We start from the raw sequence: 24,083 nt of genomic DNA on the forward strand, positions 1-24,083 counted from the left end.
TTTGAGATGCCCGGATGAGACTGCAAGAATGCTAGTCAAGAAAAGAATCCTTTCTTTGAAAGAATCCAGATCGGTTCAGCTAGGCACACAAGTTAAACCCCAGAACAGGTCCAAATACCCTAGACGGCAAAACTCCCCAAGAACCAAAGCTCACCTTCTATATTCCACAGTCGAAACTCCCCCTAGCCAAAAAGCTTATCATCACTGGCAGGGTTAATGTTTGCCACCAGATCGCGCTAACAACGTGGAGGAGAATCTATCATCTATTTCAAATTTGCCACGCGGCAAAGAAAAAGCGAACGAAACATAATCGGTGACGTGGGAAATATTTCAGCAAACTAAAAATTCTGTTTCAATTACACTAACACGAAACATTTATTCAAAAACAAGCATAATTCAATTTTCGAGACGATGTATTATTAATTTTAGTTTGGTTTTCATGTGATTACGGTAAGCATGCTTTCTATTTGTTCATTGTCTACAGGCCCAGTGGCGGAGCTAAGGGGGGGGGGGGGGGGCGAAGGGGGCTAGCGCCCCGAGCGGCAAAATCAGGGGGCGGCATTTTCTGCTCAACAAATTTTAATATTTTAATAATCGTTCAAGTTTCATCAATCTCGATAAAAATCAAGTGCGGGTGAAACGCTTGAATGTACGTTATTGTCGCGTCTGTGGACGATTAAAAAGGTAAGGGATCGGGACTGACGGATGCGATCGAACAAAACTATACACATATTCCTCAGTCTCAAAAGATTCAACTGAGATGAGTTTCCGAGCGCACTTGTAGTTGTGGGCATATGCAGACTAATTTGCATTTGCTGGAATTAAACCAGGAAGCTCTATCATATACAGGGTGTTTGGTTCATCGTTAAGAATCTCTCGAGGGGTGATAAAGAATCATATTTGGCGTCAAAAATAATTTTACACAAACTGTCAAATCTCAACTGCTACAAAGTTATTCAACTTTTTCGGTAAACAGCTTGTTTGTCTATTAATGTCTCTAACTAAAAAATATACTTTGTGTTTTCAATCTTTTAATTCCATTGGAAAGGTGTTTCCTTTCCTGTTACGTATAACAGGTACGTTGGTCCAGCATAGTCGATAAGACAACCGGTCTAATAAGTGTTCTATAGAAGGTTAGTTTCGTGCGGTAGCGTACGTTTTTCGATCGAATGGTTTTTTTTGGAACCGACGATTAGCAAGGGGTAAACAAACCAACATTTTTTGTTCACTGATTTCTAGACGGAAGATCTATCCGTGAGCTTAAAAACGATAAGGCCGTTGGAAAGACAAGACGCACCCGGTGTTTGAATAAAATTTCTTTAGAAATTACTTTATAAATTTATTCTCAGTTCGAAATATCATATTTGAATTCAAAAACAAGAAAATATTTGCTATTTTTAGATTACTCAAAAATTTTCAAGCCAACTAGAATTATTTCACTTGAATTATTTATTTTTTCCTTATTTTATGTGCCTGTAGAAAAAAAGCCCCACCTTGTCCCACATATTTCTCTTCGTAGTTATAATGTTAAAGGTACTACTCGTCACAAACAAAATTCTGGCCGCTTCGTGGGTTATTACAAATTTTGGGGAACATTTTTTTTTTAATATTTATGATGAAAACACCCTTTAAATGTCATGATAATATCTATCACTCTTAGAAACTTTTTCTATTATTGTATATTTTCGAAGATTTTGGAATAAAATATTTTAATCCAGAGATTTTTTGATAAAAAAAATGTTCAAATTCATTTTCTCGAGTATTTTTCAATGTCATGTAGCGCCATCTACATAGGTTATAATGCAAAAGTGTCTTTGGTACATATGCAAAAAATATCAATACAAACAAGTTTGCCGAAGAAAGTTTTTTAATAGAACTCCTCTGTCAAAAGATAGAATTGATCTATATCAGTTTCTACTTATCTAGATCAATTCCGAAGTTGTTAATGCTCATATCCATCCAAGATACTTTACTGGAGACACCAATCCTCTAGGATACGCACCCAGGGCGCTAGAGGGTTTGAGCGTAGAAAATTGCATTCTGCCCCACTGTGTGCCGCCTACAAGGTAGTCCTCGTGTTCCAATGTGCTAGATTCTAAGGTGTGACAATGCTATTGCTCTCTCGCTCGGTCTCTGTAAAGCACGTGGATATATGGAAAATATATGGGGTCGAAATTTATTACGTGATAAATTTACAGAAATTGAGCAAGAGAGCAATATAGCATTGCCACACCATAGAATCCAGTACATTGCTCGTGTTCTGTTGAGGAGACTGCGCCTGTTGGCGAATATCAAAGCGACGGACCAAATGCGTCAAGTTCTGGATATATTCCGGGAATACAACTTGCGGACTCACTATCTGTTTGTGGATTGCACGGCGACATACGATTCAGTAAAACAAAATGAATTTCGATCAATATCGACATCATTGGCGTTGATCGCAAATCAGTGGAAGAGGCATTGTTGCCTTTTAAAAGGGAAGCTTCAAGAATCGGTCTGACTATAAACTTTGACAAGACAAAGTACATGGTAGCTGGTAGAGAACGTGCAGTCGTGTTGGGTTCGAGGTGGAAATCGATGGGGTACGCTACAACAAATTCATATATCTTAGAACACTAGTGACATATGATAACGATGTTAGCCGCGAAAGAAAAATTCATGTTGCTGCTGCGAATATGGTTTACGTAGTCAGCTAAAGTCCCACAGCCTAAAGATGCGCGCAAAATTTGCTCTATTCAAATTGCTGATATTCCTTGTTGCTCTGTACGGCTATGAGGCATGGATGTTGTAGGAAGCAAGATATCGAGTGCTCGGTTTGTTTTGAGAAGAATTTTGCGTTCAATACCCGGCAGCACAGCAGAAAATGGAGAATGGGGCAGACACATGAACCCCCAACGGTACCAAGTATACAACCATGCTGACATTGGAAGGCTATCAGCATGGTTGTATACTTAGCAGACTACAGTGAACTGGGTTTGTAGTGCGGAATGACCAAAGAGAAACCTGTTAAAGTTATGACCTGGAAGCAATTGTCGACTTCGGGGCATCCCCCGCTCTCGCTGGCTGTGCACAATTGAGGAAGATGCGCGTGCGGTGGGCGTCCATGGAACTGGCGGTCCATGATCGAAAAACCTTGAAATCTAAAATACATTCAATTATGATTCGGATTATCCGGATTGTTCGATCACTAGGTCACTAAGATAATGATGACGATTGATAGTTTGTTTATGTAAATTCAAAAATATTACAGGCGCATCTTGGCCGCTCTTTCACCTAGGGACGTTTGGGAGCATATAGGACTCAATTTGTGACAAGCAATTTTTTACAAAGCTGAGGCACGAGGTGAATACTGGGAAGTATTCACCATTCGGCGACCTTGTCATTAGTATAAAAATACTACAAATACTATTAAAAATTTATCGACTCTTGTACTATAATGAATAATTACACGGTACCCCAAAATAAAAAAGAATGTAACTTTTCAAGTGATCCAGAAAAGGTTGCAGGTCTGGTCAAATACAATACAAACCTACGTTTGATCAAATTAATATACCCTTAATATATTGATTTATAGCAAAAAAATATTTCTCGGGTCTAAAAAATTAGTTGCGCGGTGGGCGTAGCGTAGTTGGTAAATCGATTGTCTTGTACGCAGCGCACCTGGTTTCGAGTCCCGACCCCGCATATAGGGTTAGAAATTTTTCATAAGAGATTTTTCTAACCCGAAAAGGCGAATGACCTTAAGGTTAAAACTTCTATAATCGAAATGAAAAAAAAGTTACGCGGTCATTTGTTATGTTTTTTGTTGAAAGTATTATGCGGTATTTTTCATAACAATCAGTTGAAAAATGCCAGAGTAACTGATTTTTTTTCCAAATTATAAACTTGCTCGCATGAACTTTTAAGGGGACGGTTTCATAATTTTTTTTTCAAAAGATCGATTTTTTGCTCGATTACGCATACATTTAAAAGTATGTGTGTAAACTTTGAAGTTAAAATTAGGGAAAACAACGGATGTTATGATTATAGGATCCCATAGTGCGCGCATTGCCTCACTAATCCCATAAGAGTTCATGCAAGCAAGTATCTAATTTAGAGAAATTAATTTTACCATTTTTAACCGGATGTGGCGATACACAGATCGTTAAATGCAGAACCAAATCTCTCTAAATTTTTAATAAAATAAGAATGTTGAGAAATTTTCCTAATTTTCATGAAAAAATCGCAAAATATTGATTGTTGTCCCAAACCCGCAGAGTATTTTAAACGAAACAACATAACTTAGCATACCGTTGGAAAAGTCTTTTCTTTAGAACACAGAAATTGAAAATCGGTAAAAAATGGCAGTGTAGAATTATTTTAGCGACAAAGGTCTGGATTTTTTTTGCAATATATCAAGATTTTGAGGGAATACACAATTTTATATTACATTATTTTGAATTGCATTTGATGAGATCTACAACCTATTCTAGGTCACTTGAAAAGTACAAAATCACTATAGCACTATCACTATTCATGTCCGACTTTTCCCTGGAGCATATACGGCTCCAAAACAATGTTTTATCAAAACTTTGGGGATCAAGGAGCATGAAAAACCTGTTTTAGGTTCTTCTTTCGCAGTGCTGCAAATTGCTCAAGTTTTACCATCCGATGCTCAATACCTCTACAATATTTACAATAATCAAATTGTATGGAAAAGGTAGTCGAAGACAGTCTAAATTGATAGGGTTTATCAGTTTTCAAAAATAATTCGAGTCATCATAAATATATCAAAAATTTAGGTTACGCCCTTAACAGAAACTGTCCTTGGCAGCACTGCTCCAGCGGGATCTGGCTAGACAAATTACAATTACTTCAGTTCTACGAATAATACCTGTGCTAGCGCTCAAATGAAATTTAATAATCTCAATAATTGATTTTATGAGCTAGTCTTGCCTTAGCCTAAACTTATAGTTATAGATAGAGATGGGTTTAAAGGGATTAAAGGTATATAAAGATCGTTTTGCTAGAGAATTTAAAAAAAGACATCGCTAATCGGCAGTAATTCACAAGAATTATATTTTAAAATGTTTTATCCCATTCATTGATCAGTGCATTTAAATATGTAAGTTTTGAAAACACGTTAATTTTTTTTTTAAATTATTGTGATGTATTCAATAGGAACTTTATAGTACTTCGCGATCTTGCACTTCATACTTCGATTTTATATTTAGAGTAATTATAACTAATATCTTATATTTTATAGAGGATCCTACCAATAGCGTGGTGCGGACATGTGAGCGGAGTCGTAGCGTCACCTTTTCCTAGGAAATTTATGCGCAGCACTACAGCAATGAAAAAATAGTGACAATAAAATGTGAAAAAGTTCATTTTCATGTAGACATTTTCTAATACTTTTATCATATTTGTTTCATATAGGTGGGAAAAAATCGAACTCTTTTGAAAATTCATTATAAAAGGGGCGGCAAATTTAATTTTTGGCCCCGAGCGGCAAAACACCTCGCGCCGCCACTGTACAGGGCTAACTCTCTATTGTGTGCGTTTTTCTTCTCTATCTATCTGTTCTTCTGTGTGCTTTCAAAAATTCGACCCAACAGGCTAAGGAATCCGGAGCGGCAAGCGAGATGCGGCTATTACTTGTACACCCGGGTGTTTTTTATAACATGTGCATCTCGAGGGTGCTATCGAGAACGCCGTCACATGTGCACATGGATCTTCGTGATCACGTCATGAGCGTGGCCCGTCTGAAAGCGGGGGCTCAGAAAACTGACCGGAGGACGGTCTCAAAATTGTCTACGGATCGTCTTCTCTGGACGCCACTTCACCGCTAGTGATAATTCGAACGGACTCACCGAATCAGCTACTGTTGAATGAAGACTATGATGATGATCCTGCTGCTGCTACTGTTGTGCGGGGGCAACGAGACGATCAGATGAACTGCTATCGCCTCGGCCGAATCTGACCAGCTGTTGCTGATTGACGATTGCTTCGATTACTGGCCGAAAGTGATGATTCGAACCGGCACGTGGACTTCAGGCGATCACCGGAAGATTTGGGCACTTCCGATGGAGCGATGTGTTGGCGTATCGGCTCCCTTCCGACAAAAACGTGCGCCGGGTAAATTTGTCCTGGCGGTTGCAGAGTGATGCGAAATGCGGCAAGCGGGCGATGAACATATTTGCGTGCGATTTGCACCGAATGATCCTGTTTGGAGTTTGGAGCCTGGCGGTCGAAAGGGTTGTTAGCCACGTGTGTGGTCAGAATTCTAAGCACAATTTACCTTCTCCTATCGATTCGCACACAGAATCGGTTCGCACTTTTACGCTCTCTATGCACACGCACAATTTCTAACTAGTAAAAGAAATAGAAATTTATAACCTACTGAAATATCAGCCACGTCACGGCTTTACCTACACTGGTTTTCACGCGGGCAACAAATCGCGGCACTTCCACTCTGCTGAACGGTTTGGGACAAAGTGATTAGAGCCTGATTTCCTCAGATTAAGAAAGGGAGTCTCAAAGTACCCGGAAGTACGTCATTTTCTGAGAATTCTTCGGGATTACTCGGGATCTCAGATCATTCAACCATCTAGTTTGTTCTGGCGTAAGCAAGCGGTCTAGCTTTCCCTTGCCCTCAACTTTTGGTGCAAGGATTCTTCTTGGAGTTAGTATTCTCGCAATCTCACTCGGGCTTGAAAGAAACGAGTGTGATCTTCGGATACAGAAACGGTTGGACTTATCGAAGATAGGACACATTGCCTAAATGTTGGCGGATGGAATAATTAGCTTTGATTGAAGTAATTGAAATGTGGATTCTATGTCTGATACTTGATGATCTATTTGTCGGATTGTGTGGGTGTAAATTATAGGCTTGGTGATGAATTGAATGTATAAGTTATTATATATTCAATTCAATATATTTACAATCTTAACTTACTAGGAATGTACAACTGTTACAAAATGCAGTAGCTGCCTGGTTAAAAATTCGTTGCAGACCAGTGATGGCTCCATACATACTATAGTTAGTTTTTCGGAATGGTAATCTGAACATAATGTTGTTGCGTAGTGTTCGAGGAGCGACGTTTATGTTGACTTGTTCCAGAATAGCTGGGGCATCTATGCGACCTTGCAGAGTGTCAGCGATGAACAAGGCTTTTGCAGTATTCCTTCGAACATGTAGGGGCTCTAGTTGAATTAGCTGACACCGGTTTTCATAGCGAGGTAGTCGGGAAGGATCTCTCCACAGCAATCTACGAAGCGCGAAACGTAAAAAGCGACGCTGAAAGGAACTCTATTCTCTCAACGCCATTATTGTAGTTTGGACTCCAAACTCCAGAGCAATATTCTAGAATTGATCGCGATAAAGAACAGTAGAGCGATTTGAGACAATAGATATCCGTAAAATTTTTGGCTATTCTGAAGATGCATCCCAGTGCTCGAGATGATTTACCAACTGCATAGGATACGTGCTGTTTAAACGTAAGTTGAGGATCCAGAATCACTCCCAGATCTTTAACGTGTCTGACGCGTTCAATGTCTGTTTCTAGTAGACGGTAGTTAAAATGAATCGAATCCTTTTTTCCGTGAAAACGATATTACCGAACACTTCTTTGGGTTCACGCACATGCGGTTCGTGTTACACCAATCAGCAAAGACATCAAGCTGCTGTTGGAGAAATCTGCAATCTTCAATTGACCGAATTAGGCGGAATATCTTGAGGTCATCTGCGAAGGACAATCGTGGAGTCTAGATGTACATCATTGAAGTATATCAGAAACATCAACGGTCCCACGTGGCTTCCTTGATGAATTCCTGACGTAGAAATGAAGGTGGGGGCCTGACAATCTCCTATGACAACCGCTATCTCTCGGTCTGTGAGGTAGGATCGAAACAACTGCAAAACACTACCTTTTTTCTCCAAATCTCTCCATTTTTGCGATTGCGATATCGTGATTTATCTTATCAAAAGCGGCAGATAAGTCGGTGTAAACAACGTCGGTTTGAGCACGATGTTCCATACTCTCGGTTATGTAGGATGTTAAACACAGCAGGTTAGACGCTGTTGACCGCCCGGGCGTGAAGCCGTGTTGATCGTCACTTATGTACTGCTTACAATGAGCCTGAAGAGGTTCCATAATCACCAGTTCGAACAACTTCGAAACTGCACTCAATGAAGTTATTCCACGGTACTTATTGACGTCTCGCTTATTATCCTTCTTGTGGACTGGGAACATGTTCGCGTATTTCCAGCAAGACGGGAAAACTCCTCTAGATGCTCGAAAAATATGAAGAAGCGGAGGTGGTTTTCTTATGAGCCAGACAACCGACAGCCAATATAGGTAGATTTTTGGCCAACAGTAGTTTTGTTTGAAATAGCCGATCCAGGCCCGAGCGCACGGAGGGGGGAGGTTTGGGGGTTCAATCTCCCCTAATAGCGTTTTGAATTACTTTTAAAAATTTATTATCTTCCTGTCCAGGAAAGAAATATACTGCAAACCGTTTAGACACATAAAATGTCATTTAAGTTCGGTCACTCTAGAAACAAGTCAATAAAGAAACCAAGGACGAAACTTTGCGAGGGTGGCTGGAAAGGGATGTATGTCAAGTTGGACGGATTCTCTGCAGGATCGGTTAACGTTTCGACAAGCTTCGATACTGGCAAAAGTAGTGAGTAGACAGCAGTTGTCGGTCAGCGGGCTAGCAACGGCAGTTATGGAGGAAAAACACGAAGTTAGAGAAAATCGGGATAACGTTGCCTAGCGAAATTTTACCACCGATGATTATTCCGTTAGAGTGGCAACGAAATGGATCGCGAAAATGGGCATCTGTATAGAGTGAAATACTGCCGCCAAGAAGTTCTCAGCACCAGCTAGCAGATAAATATGAACGAATAGCACCAAGAAGGATAAGAAACCCGGCCAAGGTGGTTGTAAACAGATGTAAATCCTTATGGTCGACACCCCCGGATCGGTTCATGTCTCAACAGGGTACGATATTTGCAGCAGACCTGAGCAGGTGAGATATATCACGAAGGTTTGACAGCATGTAAGGAAAAGTAGCTATGGATAAAAACATGACGATTAACCCATTATATCCTAGCGTATGAAATTTCATACGCAGAACTATCCATCGTTTATCGTGTATTTGCTGTAGAATTTTGGAATCTAACTGATTTATTATTGCAGTAATGGGGTCTTTACACCTCATATTTCATTGTGAAACAAGACTGCCGCCATTTTTTGTAATTTTATTTACATTTTTGAACCGTGTATAGTTAGGGCAAATGGCGGCTGAAAAGTAAGCAATACATTTAATTAGATTTTATTGTTGGAACTCGTTCTAATAATACCATTATGTGACAAAACGTTCCCACAGGTATAAAAGAAGTGTTGTCTATCAGAAAATACGAAGAAATATGTGAAACAACTCAAAATTTGTTGTTTTTATATAATCGTACGAAATTTTTTGCACGAGATATTTTCATTCTCAAAACCATTTTAAGCGCGATTTTATTTTTCCCATAATCTTTGATACATTTTTTGATGGAATTGAAGATATCACTGCATTTGGCTCAATTTTTGAAACCCCTGGGATATAATGGGTTAACACAAAACAAAATAAGCAAGAACACAAACCATACTAAAGCAGTACTTAACGGTTGCCCCGGATGGATGAGGATTACGAGATACAAGAGGTTTAAGTTTAGTCGGATGGCTTAACAACTACTACAAACCAATCCGAATCCACCACGAGCCAGCAGGCAACGCACAGTGGTCGGAAATGCCAAAAACGTCACTAGAGACCAAACCATTGAATATATTCATAGGGTATCTTTGGAGGAATTGTTCATATGAATATTCCCCATAATCTGATAAATATTAAATGGAGGCATGGCTTACTATGATTGAACTGGAAAAATTAACTTTTTATACTGACGAAGTAGAAAGTTGGTGTCTTCGACAAAGTTTTAGGAATGCTCATAATGAAGAAATTTGTTGAACAACTTGAGCTTGTAGGACTTAATGTTATCGATTTATAAAGCGTTTTCTATGGCTTAAATTTAGCTTTTTAATATAGCTTTTTTCGCTGTGACTTTTCGTGCAAACGATGTTCCAGACAAATGTTGAGGTGTTAAAACCACATAATATTGTTGAAGACTGCATGTTAAAATATTGTTGAAAACTACATATAAAAATTTCACCTGAAATCGGCGGCGCGGCGCACACCTCTTGTAAAAATACTCATTCGTTTTAGAGTTATTGAAGAATTTTAATTTTTTTTACACCAAGTTCCACTGCGAAAGGTGCAAACCAAGATGGACGAGCAGGCACTATTTTCAATGTCCGGACTATACCGAAAACAAAGACGTAGTCCTACGTCAAAAATTCAATTTAACTACGACCGAAATACCCCACCACTATTCCGGGTCGGCTTTTTTCTGACTGTGCTTTGATGCTAGCTGAGTGTGAGCCGATGGGTATCTCCGGCCACCGACATCCTTTCAGGCTTAGTAGAGGTCGATTTGAATATTTCTCCGATGGCAAAAATAATACCAATAAGTCTTATTTTCGATACAAATTATATCTAATACATCCGGCCCCCGGATGGTCTACTTCCGGAGCAAAGACAAGCCATTTAACGTCATCGATAAATCGCGTGATCTAACTAAACAATACTCGACCGTGTACGAAAAAGTATTTTGTCTGCGTATCCGCCCGGGAAGTAGAGATTGGTGGTGTAGTCTTCGGGAAGGGCCTTGATTGCGAAATAGGAGGTAGCTCCTTCCAGATCCCTGTGCTTCAGTCAGTGTAAATTCTGGTATGAAAACAAATGTGTTCAGTAAAAATCGAGGAGTATTAGAAAACTTATTTTCCTCATTTCGAGCCTTTCGCCGGATTTGTTCTTCCAAAATTTGTTCTTTTGAACGGGGTTCGTCGACTTGTTCGCCTTTTTGTAACCTGGGGCATGAACTGAAGACCCCATTGTAGAAATAAGGCACGGTGTGGAAAATGCGGAGAAGATCAAGACATTGGCTCCTGGTCTCGGAAAGTCCACATGGGACATCCAAAACTTTAAGTGTCTCTATATTTCAGTCATATATTTTTTCTAGGTTTCCTTCCGACGTAGATCTTCTTCAATTTTAGCATTATTCGCCATGGCCGAAAACAATATTGAGGAGCGTTTTGAGGATCAAAACGTGCTATTATTTCAATCGGATTAGCCTTTGCTCGGTACCAGGTATTGAAGTTGTCGCTTGTTAAATCCGAATCATAGGCAAAGATTTATTGATATACTTTCCATATACATCGCTCCTCAACTGGTTCGAGAAGATTTCAACTCCCACGGCATGTCATGGGGTTGTCTTCATGCTGATAACCGATATATCTTACCGCATGATATTCGTGACAATTTCAGTATGACCATCTTGAATACAGTGGAAATGACACGAATGCCTACCAGTGCAGCCAAGTGCGCTAGATTTGCTCATTGATTGAAAGAGCTACGCGTCCACTATATCCGAAACAATCAAATCAAAATGAGAAATTCCTCCGGTGGCAGTGTGCAACGTTTTGACTGGCTTGTTTTTCTACACTGAGATTAAAGGTCAGACGAAACGAATACCTGGCGCGAATAATCGTGGACGGTTTACCACTCCGTTCTGGGCAGAGAGTGCTCCGAAATGTATGCGAAAAGGTCCTATGAGAACTTTTTGAACGTCAGATCGCCCAAATTTTTCCGAATATACGCGACGTTAGAAACGCAAAAAAAAACTTGATGCAAACTGAAAAACGCGGTTATTGACACCGGTTCGTCAACGGATTAACGAGAGAAACAATATTTCGTCTAGCAGCTGGGTCCTAAGCCGTGTACTCGATTCGACCTTTGATCGGAATACATGGAGCTAAGAGTTCTTAATCGGCGACAACAGCATTCCATGTAAATTCATATTCAAATGATAGACGTTTCACGATGAAATTATAAAAATGTATATAAACGTAATAATTCTTCTTCAAACACACCAATTTATCTGACAGTAAAGATACTCGCGCTAAGCATTTTCCCCACAAAACTAATGGTTTTATATTTACCTACGACCATGTCCACATCGTTACAGTTCCAAGTAGGCGCATCGATCGATGGAGCATGGAAAGAACTCCTAATTTTTCCGGAGAGAATATGGGAGCCTAGATTCTTTGTATTGAAATCGTCTCGGATTGTCTGATACAAATAATAGTTTGAGTTCATTCGCATTGTCCTATTCCGGGTAGTAAGAAAAATGGCGGACACTTAGGCAAATTTTTAAATTTTTTTAGGCATTAGAAGGTAATATTTGTGAAACATCGCGCAGCTTTAAAGAATTTTTCAGTTAGATTTTGAGTTAGAGATCGCTGGAAAATTGGCAAATTTTTAAATTTTTTTAGGCATTAGAAGGTAATATTTGTGAAACATCGCGCAGCTTTAAAGAATTTTTCAGTTAGATTTTGAGTTAGAGATCGCTGGAAAATTGGCTAATTTTGTGGAATAATGAAGGTTTAGGAATCCCAAAGGCAACGACCAACCTTGGTTAAAAAGGATGGATGAACGTCGTGACTTCCTTCTGGTGGCATCTCGGGTCATGTCCAATCATTATACGTTGAATGCGCATCTCCGGCGTATTGGGGTCGTAAAGCGCGTTCTCTGTGCTTGCGGTGACGGCTCTCGCGACATTAAACATGTTGTCTGGTCGTGCGCCTAGTGTTCTACACACAAAAAAAACTAAATTTTGCCGTTAAGGTACCTGTTTTTATCAGCCCCTTTGGTGTATCTTTGGTTGACAATGGCAAAACATATTTATTTATTTTCTTTTTTAAACCGAAGCTGTGAAAATATTTAACATTATTCGGTATACATAGTCTCATAACTCTGGCTGGTTAACGAAATCGGGTCGAAAAGCTGACAAAATTAGGGGCTGATAAAAACGGGTTTTTATTGTATTTCGAAACTTACCACAATCTAACAAACCGTAATTGACGAAATGACGAAATATAACCGTGTTCTGTGTAATTTTACATGAAAGATGTACTTTCCAAGCGCAGTGCCATAAAATTACATATTTTAAACAAACGCCATATGTGGAGTAAAATTTGATGACTCGCAAAATTCAACGACATGTTAAATTAAAATCAAATGTAAAACTATTGCATTTTTGATGCTCGTATAGTCATCGTCAAGAGACGTAAATTTACACGATTTTTTCTAGTTGTGTAGTGCCAGATCTGCCTTAAACGAATCTCTTCGGCCTGGTTCTAGTCCGAGATATGCTGGCTATCCTCCAAATTTATTTATGTCTACTCTTTTGGTTGACTTACTAACAGGTACCTGCAAATGTGATCCCAAGAGTTCCAAGCGGATCCAAGGAGGCCAGTTGGCGATCCGGTTCATGACGTCCTGATAGTGATCTTCCGTTTGCCACCAAGTTACAAGTTTAACTTCATTTTTTCCTTGTCATTTTTCTCTGATTGTTCTCTGATACGGTCTCTGCTACTGATGTTGGGATTAACAATCTTTTGTCTTCCTTATACAAAGTCTACTGATTGTCTAGTGATTGTTTTTCCTTGCTTCAATTTTTAATCAAATGATTATTCATGTTAAAAAATTACAAATTGTTTATATTGTCTTTAAAAATATTCCTAACTTCATCCCACAGTCTGAATAAAATTGTATATTAATATTTTTTGTCTATCGATCTGAACTCATTGTTTTAAGATGTAGATGTGACAAAATGTATTTCCATGAGTATAAATATAATAAATAATTTCAAATTTCAAACAAATCCTAATTATTCTCAAGAAATTTAAATTGTAAAGCAAAGAAATTTGTACCTGAACGAAAATATGCAATTGTTTTACATCGAGGATTTCGAACGCAAGAATTTTGTGCGAAAAAAAAAACTCAAACGTGATTAATCTCAGGTTTTAATTTGTTCCAAACTTTCGAGTGGGTAATTCCCCCTTCGGTAATTTTCCAGTGGGTAGTACTACCCATACTACCCACGCATTCCGCCGGCCCTGGGCGTGCATAGCGTGATTGGTAAATCGATTGCCTTGTACGTGACTCGCCTGGATTCAAATCCGAACCCCGCACATAAGGTTAGAGATTTTTTCAACCCGAAAAAGAGGCGCATGCCCCTAAGGTAATTTCGTTCCATTGAAAAGTAAGCTGCGTATCATTCCCTTACAATTGATGTTTGGTTTATCATTCGAAATTTGATCAAGTGATGAAGGAACAAATTCGGCGAAAAAAACATGGATGGATGATGACGGATATAACCAGAGTAAAGTAGAACTCACTTCAGGGCTGTAGTTTGAAAACGAGTTTAACTATGTGTTTTGTCATGGTGAGATTTTATGGCATAGGACTACATTTTCTTTTTCATATTCGGTTTACTTTTCAAATCCAAAAAAAAAAGAAGAAAGGTTTTTTTATGGGACTGATAGGAGCTTATAGCTTAGAAGATCCCGATCCGTCCCGCGAGACAAAATTTACAAAATCGGACGAAGTGGCGATTGCCTGCCAAGTAAACACCGGTCCTCAGGAGGAGGACTCAATTTTGCTTCTGTTTGTCTAGCAGTGTATAACGTCAAGTCGTCTATTTTGTATAGTCAAAATAGACGACTTGACTACTTGATTACTGGCGACTTAACAAACAACGCATGTTAAGTCGCCAGTAATGCAATTAAAACTTCGCACTGATTCTCTAAGTCTGAAGCGGATCAACAGACTATTAATTAAATAAGAGACTATTTTTTTGGACTGCAGCGATTCGTTCTTCATGCAAGACAGTTGGGGTTGAATTACGTTATCCCTACTGTGACTTCGTTACAGTCGTCTGTTTGAGGTACGGGCATCGTGGGCATTCTATAACGTGGTTGTTACCTTCTTCGTTTGCACAGATCAGACATCTCGGAACCTGTCGGCAGTCATTTGCCTTGACACGACCTTGTTTTCCGCATCTTCTGTATAATTTGCTTCTGTCAGGTTCACTGCAGTTTCTAGCCAGGTGCCAGCGAACTCTTGTCACTTGAAGCACACTAATGTTCGCTGAGAGACGCACGTTATGACGCACCACCCTTCGCACGTTATGATCTCGGACGTTATGACACGGTGTCTGTTTGTTTTACGTATAGAATGACCTGTATGTATACAATGCGAAATGTGGTTTTGCATTTTTCGAGCATTGATGGTATCCCAGCTGGACATAAGCATTACGTACACACAGGACACTGATCAAAATTAAGAGCAACTACCTTAGAAGAGTGAAAAGTAATCCTAATAATGTACAACTCAAAGGCCTACTTCGCCTTGTAACGAAAAAAGTCGATGTACTGAAGAAACGTTGCAAAAAGACACATTTTGAAAATATCCTTACAACACAAAATCATTCGAAACTTTGGAAACACAATTATAACATTTTTGGTCGTTCTAAGTCTACAGATCCCATAAGATTAGTATGCGATGGTGTTAGAATAGACGCGACCAGCCATTTTAGCTTGTGAATCTCTTCACGATGTCCTTGAACAAACACAATATAGTACGTTGATTTAAATAATTGAATTTGGTTAGTCTATAATATCAACTTTTAAATAGGGCTAATAAGATTTGTAAACAAACTTTTGCTTTGCCAATTTCTCTTATTTTGTTATAATTTAAACACAGAAAACATTTGAAATTGATTCTACCAAGGGTAAAGATGTTGATTCATGTGTATTTTTCATGAAATTCAACTCGAAAGCAGAATAATGAGTGAAATTAGTTTGTTTACAAAAATCTCATTAGCGTTTTTGAAGAATTAATATTGTATTGTTGATGAAATTTATCAGAGAAAAGTTGTTAGCGCTCTTTCTGGATTTAAAAAAAAAGCATTTGATACACTACATCACTCTATAGTGTTAGCAAAGTGAGAACGATATGGCACAAGAAGTTTAGCCAATAATCTAATTCGTAGCTACTTGTTGAACAGATTTCAATGCGTATCTATTGGCAATGTAACTAGTTCCTACAGGGGCGTAAAACAGGAGTACCACAGAGAAGAAACATTGGATCGTTTCTATTTCTTCTTTATATCAACGACCTAGGAAGACTTCAATTGAAAGGCATATCGCATCTTTTCGCAGATGATACAGATTTTTTATCCAAAACAATAGCTCTAGAAACATAGATTGTGATATGGAATATGATTTGAAACTGCTTATCGGATATTTCAACGATTACCTTCTCTCCCTAAATTTGTCAAAACCCAAATACATGTTATTCCATTCATCTAAAAAACCAATAGAAGTTCATCCGCATCCAACAGCTGAACACTACGAAATGTTTCTAATATCTAGGTCTTTGATTAGATTCTACACTCTCCTGGAACGACCATCTAAAATTTATCAAAAAAACCTGTTTTAAGGGGGCCTTCTACTCCCACGGTTTCAAAAAACCGATTTTTTTTCTTTGTTTAATTTCAATCTATATGTATCTGAGAACACGCCACAGAAAGGATTTGGCCAAAATAATTGTTTAAAGAATTTACCGGTCCATTCTTGACGGTCTATGTATATGTGGGCGTCTGTGAATGGTTTCTTGTTTTTTTTTTTGGGGACGAGAAAATTGTACGGAAGAAAGAATACGTCGGACATGTTGAGCAGCGTATGGGAACGAGATTACGAAAACTGAAGAAAGAAAACAAAGGTATCGGTGGGAAAGGAAAAGGAAAGTTGACGGACAAATCAATCGGTCAGCTAAAAAAAAATTGTGGGCTGGCGATTCGGATAATCTCAAATTCTGTACAACATACGCGAAATTCAATCTGGGTTCCCTCGAACACTGCTTGTCATCGAATGAAAATCCCCAACACTCAAAGTGTTCACCCGGCGAGGACAGTTGGTGCAAGTGGCGTCAGGCTGAAGTAAAACTTTCGAACATGTCAGGATCTAGGAAAATCTATCATCTAATGATTTATTAGAAAGATGCCTAGGATCTCACACCCAAAACATCAATCAGTCTCTGAATAGTGGAATCTGTTCCTTAGCGCCAAAACACATGCACAAATTCGGGCAGGCAGGTGGTCAATGTTGTGACTTATTTGGCAGTCAGTATCTTCAACCAAGTATTTTCACCAAACGTACAAGTTATGGAGATGATGGGAATTACCTTGAGGACTGAAGCTGAAAGATGTGCTACTCGACTCGACAGTGAACGTATAACTCGTTCTGAACACAAAGTGGGAGTCGCGGCAAAACAGGCCCGAATTCAACAGAGAGAGCAAAATGTGCAAAGCCAAGAACATTTTCTTGATGAGGAAGGTGAGCTCTGCGGACCCGGTATGGTAGATTACCTAGTAAGATACTACTATTGAGTTATACAACGTACTTTATCTTTAAACGCGTTTTTTCCGAAAGTATTGTTTTTTAAGCGGTCAAGTAAGACTTTTCATAGAAGTACTGGTCCGATTTCAATATTTTTTTCTCTAATTGTTCAGAAAACATACCGCTATGTTTGGTCAAGAGGGATTTGTAAAATGTCAATTTGTTCCATTTTATGGCCCTTAATAGGCCAAAAATAACGGAAAAGATGGGTGGGTAATGCCAGAGACATAACCGGAGTGAAGTAGAATACACTTTAGGCTGTTGAAACGAATGCTACAATTGTATTAAAACCAGTTATTTCGTTATTTTTAATGGAAACATCGAAATATCGGTACACGTACATCGGATTTTTAAAATATTCGAACATATATATCCTCATATGGTAAGCCTAAAAATAGCATTTAATGAGAGTGAAACAATTAATTTGGCAATAGCACAGAATCGGATATACTTGTACCGTTATTTCGCTATTTCCATTAGAAATACCGAAATAACTTATTTTAGTAATGCGTGGGTAGCCGCTGTAGACACAGCCATTGCCTTACACAATGTAGCAAACCCGCCTACGACTGTAAGCACAGTGACAATAGTTTAATAAAAATCTATCCCGGCATTCGAAAGGCAAACAGAGATGAACAGCAGCAATCATCATTGATTGATGCTAATCGTCGACAGGTTTTCAGTGGTGATCTTGCGTGGCTTAATTTTTGTCGGTTGTCACGGTATCTTTCTATACCAGCACACAGGCTAGTGAACTCGGGTGATTCGTAGTTATGTTCATTAGCAGAAGACAAGGATTAAGCCCGTACGATATTAAGCCTGTTCTAATAACCCTGCCACTTTTAGTTTTTCCGATCTGTTTACTTCACATCCTTGCTCTCACTTGAGTACTATGGCTCTAATTTTCATAACTTTCCCTACCCAGTAATCTCTAGCTAATTGAGTGTCGTTCAAATGTAAAAAAGAAAATGTAACTAACATAGTCAAAATAAAAAAGGAAAAAAGAAATTATAGTTTGTAGCCAATCGATTAGGTGTATAAAATATTGTATCATACTGCATTTAAATGAAATATTTGCTGATTAAATAAAATTTCTTTATTTTTCCAAATGATAACAGAATTTGAAAATTGCGAATTTTGTTACAATGAGCATAAAACTCGATTTACGAGAGTTTTTGGGATCGCTGATCACGATTCTAATGTAAGAATTCGATAATTCAAAATGGCCCCTACAGTTATAACGTCATCATCGTGATCAGCGGCCCCAAAAAAAAAACTCTAGAAGACGTTATAGGTCAATATAAAAACATGAAATTTAGCCAAACCCAGTCGCTATATTAGATCCGCAATTTTTAATTTGACATTTCTAACGTCAGAATCAAAATCAGCGACCCCGAAAACCCTTTTGCAAGGTGTTTTAAGCCAATATAAAAAAAAAACTGAAATTTTGCCAAGCACAGTCGCCATATTGGATCTGCCATTTTGAATTTTACATTTTCGACGTCAGAATCAGAATCAGCGATTCCGAAAACATATACAGGGTGTTTGGTTCATGGTTAAGAACCTCTCGGGGGTGATAGACTGTTATATTTGGAGAAACAAATTATTCTACACATACCATCAAATCTCAACCGATACAGAGTAATTGAACTTTTTGTGTAAAAAACTTATTTGTCTTAAAATACCTCTAACTTTAAAAGTATACTTTGTATTTTAAATCTTTTAGTTCCATTCGAAAGGTGAGAAAATTTCCTATTCAATGTTGTTCTCATATCTTTTAGTTAATTAGTTTTAATTACCTTTTAGCTGTAAAGTAGTTAAAAGTTAGTGTTTTTGTGGAGGTTTTTGCTAATTTTCTCGAAATAATGAAGTATGATCGTAGCAATATCCATTATCCAAAAGTTGGGTTTTAGGACGATTCATAATTTGTTCTTGGACGACATATTCCTATCTTTTCTCATTTCTTTGTAATTTCAATACTATACTTTTCCTGTATCTGACTTGCAAGTGCTTAAAAGGCTCTAATCTGAAAAATATGCTTTATATCGTTATTTACAAGATTTTATTGGAAAGCTGAGAAAATATCCTATCAGTGTATATACTAATATCTTTTAGTTAAGTGTAATAAATGATTTTTTACTAACGAAATAACTCAAAATTTGTGTTTTTTGAAGAGTTTTTTAATTATTCTAATTAATAATCAACAAAATTTATCGTTACTATTGTTCATTTGATGCCCCTTAATGTTCTCTATAACTTTTCATTTGACACTTTGTCTATATCTCTTTTCATTTTGCTGCTATTTAATAGTTAACACAGCATGAGCTCGCCACAAATTTAGTGGGTTCGAAATCGTTATTTTTGCATATGAAACGATGTGATAAAAACGATTTTGCGTCGAAACCAAAAGAGATAATTGAATGGAGTCAAAGAAAGAACTGTAGAACTTGCTGAGATGCATTATTTCCATGATAATAATGGTGATGTTTATTATTTACTATTTTAAGAAAATTAACGAAAACGCTAATAATAGCACTAACTTTAAACTAATTTACTTCTAAAAGAATACTAAATTCACTTAACTGAAAGGTATTAATACATTTTTCTCTGTAAAATTTTCCTGGCTTTCGAATAAAAAGAAAAAAAGTACAATAAGTGCCATACTTTTTCAATTAGAGCTGGTATTAGTGAAAATGAGATAAAAATATCCAAGTTGAAAGGGAGTGGGCGTAGCGTATTGGTAAATCAATTGCCTTGTACGCAGCGCACCTGGGTTCGAGTCCCGACCCCGCACATAGGGTTAGAAATTTTTCCTAAGAGACTTTTCTAACCCGAAGAGGCGAATGACCTTAAGGTTAAAACCTCTATAATTGAAATAAAAAAAAAATCCAAGTTGAATAACCCAAACTCATGAAAATAAGAAAAGCTAAGTGTATCATGTCAAAGAACGAATTATGCAACTCTTCAAGACTAACAATCTGGATTATTAAAATGATGAGGTTAACTATTAAGATTTTCAAGAAATGAACGAAAAATCGATTAAAATTGTTTAATTTTCACTAAATTACTTTGAAAAGGCTACTTAAACTCATTAGCTGAAACATGTGAGGGCATTACTCAATGCGAAATTTCCTCACCTTCCCAAAAAAACCTAAAATATTTGAAATACAAAGCATACTTTTTGAGTTAGAGGTATTTTAAGACGAATAAGTTTTTACACATAAAGTTCAATAACTCTGTAACGGTTGAGATTGGATGGTATGTGTTGAACAATTTTTTTCTCCAAATATGCAGTCTGTCACCCCCCGAGAGGTTCTTAACCATGAACCAAACACCCTGTATAAAAAGCTAATAATAACAGTATTAACAATCAAAAAAATCGCGTCGCAAAGGGTTAAACAATCAGTTGAATTTACAACCCTCAGTGTATTCTATTACAGTTCGGTCACCAAAGTTTATATGCACTACTTAAAAGCAGAGAACTATTTTTTCAATAGATTTCGAGCTTAGCCGTTTGTGTTCGAAAAAAAACTACAATGATGGAGGAGTTTCTTATACTGAACGCCCCGGGCCCGTATTTTCTGTCTACAGCCTTTTAGACGAACTCCGAAATTCATGGTCGAAAAATGTATGCATTTTGCTAGCATCTGTTTTGTAAGCAATTCGCTGTACGGACAATTTCTAGACCTAGTGTATAGTGTTTTTGTTTATGTTTTGTGCTACGCCGGTGTAGCACAAAAAAGAGAAAGACTTACTACACCCAAGTTTAAATGAGTTTTGTGCCGACTTAACCGGTGTAGTGCACTATCGAAAACGAAAATGCCAATAACAAACTGCTGGATGACATTCTGCCAAATCAAATTTCGTCTAACAGTCCTTCCGAAAACCAGCATTGGTAGCCAATCAAAATTATTAGAAAAAAGATATTGGATTGAACCAGTCTTACTAAATTACTCACTCGCCTTCTCCTCAGCACCGGAATACCCGAGTTTGATCCAATAATTGCATTGACATAGAACTCACCTGAAATCCTATCTGACTTGGGTGTCACTCAAAGCTGGTAATAAAAATCCTGTCCTGAAGCATTTGTGCCAGATTCTTCCGAAACCACATCAGCATTTTAACACAAAAAAATAGCTAGACATCCTTGTTGAAGTGGTTCAAGTCACAGCAAAAGGACACCCAAAGTAATACAATTGCTATGCTGGAGCAGCTCCGGGTCACGTCCGTCACAAACTGCAAGTGGTTTTGCATTGTGCCGTAAAAGTGGGTTGCTTTGATCAGCTTGATTTAAAACTATCATTCTGAAACATTTAGGCAACTTTGAACCTGGTTTGAATTAATAGGAATGTGTAAGGTGCAACTCTGGTTCAAATAAACAAAAGCACTCCAGTTTGCGGTAAGTACCCTCGCCAACATGCCAATCATGCGAACCCCCGGGACAAGCTCAGACGATTCGCTGTAATCTTACCTTGATCCCATTTGCTGTGCATTTTTCCCATCACCCCCAGACAACGGAGGCTGCTGAACGATGTTGGCAAGTGTCTCTAGTTCACACACCCACCAACCCAACCCAACTCATCCAACGACGCCCTTTTGATGTGCTTCTTAGAGCACACTGTTCTTGTCGATGTTGTTGTTGTTGTTATTCTTGCCAATGCTGCATTGAAAAATGATAATAAAATATGCAACAAATCACCATCATCACGCGTGGGAGTCCGTCTGTTCTATTCCGTCCGGGGGGAAAAGAAAGTAGACGGTGACCGGCACACACTATAGGAAAAATAATACCCGGAGCATAACTTCGACTCAGTCCGGATGCTTTCATCCAGCAAAGATTGGATATTTATTCGTTTCTTGTTTGCTTCCCGATTGCAGATGCTGGAGGCTTCGCTGTACATCACCGAACACCTGCCGGAGGGAGCCGAGGGGCTGTGGGCACTGGTACACTGCGACATGTGGTGTGCCCTTGGAGAGCTCGAATGGATTCCGTTCCCGGTGCTGCGAAAGTCGTTCGATGTCAATGTTTTAGGTGAGTTTAGTTTATGGTCCAGCCAACTTCTACTTAACTAGCTTCTGTTTCTGCTGCTGCTGCTGCTGCTGATGGGATTGATGTTTGAAATTGATTGGATTTTTCTTCCCTCTAACCTCTTGCTACCTTTCGCCGGCAGGAGTTTCCCGTCTAACCCAGATCATGTTACCGCTGATTCGTCGGGCCGGTGGCCGTGTGGTGTTCCTATCATCGGCCATCGCCCACATTCCGTCACCGGTTCGGGGAGTTCAGTGTGCCACCCAGGCTGCCATCGAGGGACTGGCGTCGTGTCTGCGTCACGAGCTAAAGCAACGCACCGTCGATGTGTCGATCATCTGTGCCAGCGAGTTCGCTTCCGGCAATGCCTGGCTGGACGATAAGATGATGCTGGATCAGGCTAAAGCCATGTGGGACATGCTGAGCGATGAGCAGAAGACGGAATACGGCGAGGACTACTTCGAGCAGGCGATTCGTTCGTTGGACAAATTTACGAACACTGTAAGTGAAGGCAAAAAAAATTGAAGGTTATTTAGTATAGAATCGTTATTGCGAAAGTAATGCTAGAAAAAGGCCCTCAAACCAAAATCAAAAGGAAGAAAGGCCTGGGGAAATTTTAATCTCTTTTACAAACTTATTACCGGTCAGGAAATTGAATTACATAAATCCTAAAACCGTAATTCGAATTCGAATCCTAAATCGAAAATCGATGAAACTGTAAGAGCTAAATCTTAAAACATCAACACTTGAAATTCGAGATCCTACATCTGAAAAGCAAAATTCGTAGTCTGATTAATGAAATTTAAAGTTTGACATTCGAAACTAGAAATTCGAAATCCTATATTCGAAATTCGAAGGGGAAATTCGAAATTTGAATAAATTCGAAACCCAAAATTTAAAATCCGAGGTTTCAAGTTCTTTTCCCGAATCTTAATATCAGAAATCTACAGCCAAAAATCTATAGCTCGTGAACCGAAATTCGAAATGTGTGCTCCAATAACCCACATTCGAAATTCAAAATTTAAAATTCGAGATTCGAAATCCAAAATTCGAAAAAAAAACCGAAATTCGAAACCCAAAATTTGAAATCCGTGGTTCGCAATCCGAGAATGGAAATAGAAAAACCGGAAATACGAAATCGAAATACAAAGCCCGTAATCCAAAATTCGACACACGAAGTTCGTAATTCTTAATTTGAAACTCGAAATTCTAATTAAAAAAATTCTTTTTTTTTATTTTGAAAATTAAGATTCGAAAACTGGAATTCAAAATCTAAAATTTGATATATAAACGGAAATTCAAAATTCGACATTGAAAATTCAATGTTCGAAATTTGGAACTCGAAATTCCAATTTTGAATCTCAAAATCCAAATTGCGAAATTCGTACTCAGAAATTCGAAAACCAACAGAAACCTGAAACTCGATACAAAATAAAAAATTCGAAACCCAAAATTTTGAATCCAAATTTCGAAATTCGAAAATGGAATATAAGAAAAGCGAAATTCAAAATTGAAAATCAAAACCCAAATTTAAAATCCAAAATTTAAAATGCCAATCCAATAATCAGAAATCTGCCGCCAAGAGTCTCTAATTCAAATTCGCAAAGAACAATTAGAAATTCGTTGTCCGAAATACTAATTCTGAAGTTCCAGATTCAATT

The 24,083-nt window shown here is 38.2% G+C and overlaps 1 protein-coding gene across 10 annotated transcripts in view; it reads left to right on the top strand.

The window, feature by feature from the left end:
• Positions 1-24,083, top strand: part of LOC131693600 (D-beta-hydroxybutyrate dehydrogenase, mitochondrial) — a 268,652-nt gene that overhangs the window by 235,471 nt on the left and 9,098 nt on the right. For all 10 annotated transcript variants that reach the window (XM_058981526.1, XM_058981524.1, XM_058981528.1 and 7 more), the window contains exons 5-6: positions 22,272-22,425; positions 22,565-22,923. In XM_058981526.1, coding sequence (XP_058837509.1) covers positions 22,272-22,425; positions 22,565-22,923 — 513 coding nt within the window. The remainder of the gene's footprint in view (positions 1-22,271; positions 22,426-22,564; positions 22,924-24,083) is intronic.

Source organism: Topomyia yanbarensis, chromosome 3 (assembly GCF_030247195.1).
Source record: "Topomyia yanbarensis strain Yona2022 chromosome 3, ASM3024719v1, whole genome shotgun sequence".
NCBI lineage: Eukaryota > Metazoa > Arthropoda > Insecta > Diptera > Culicidae > Topomyia > Topomyia yanbarensis.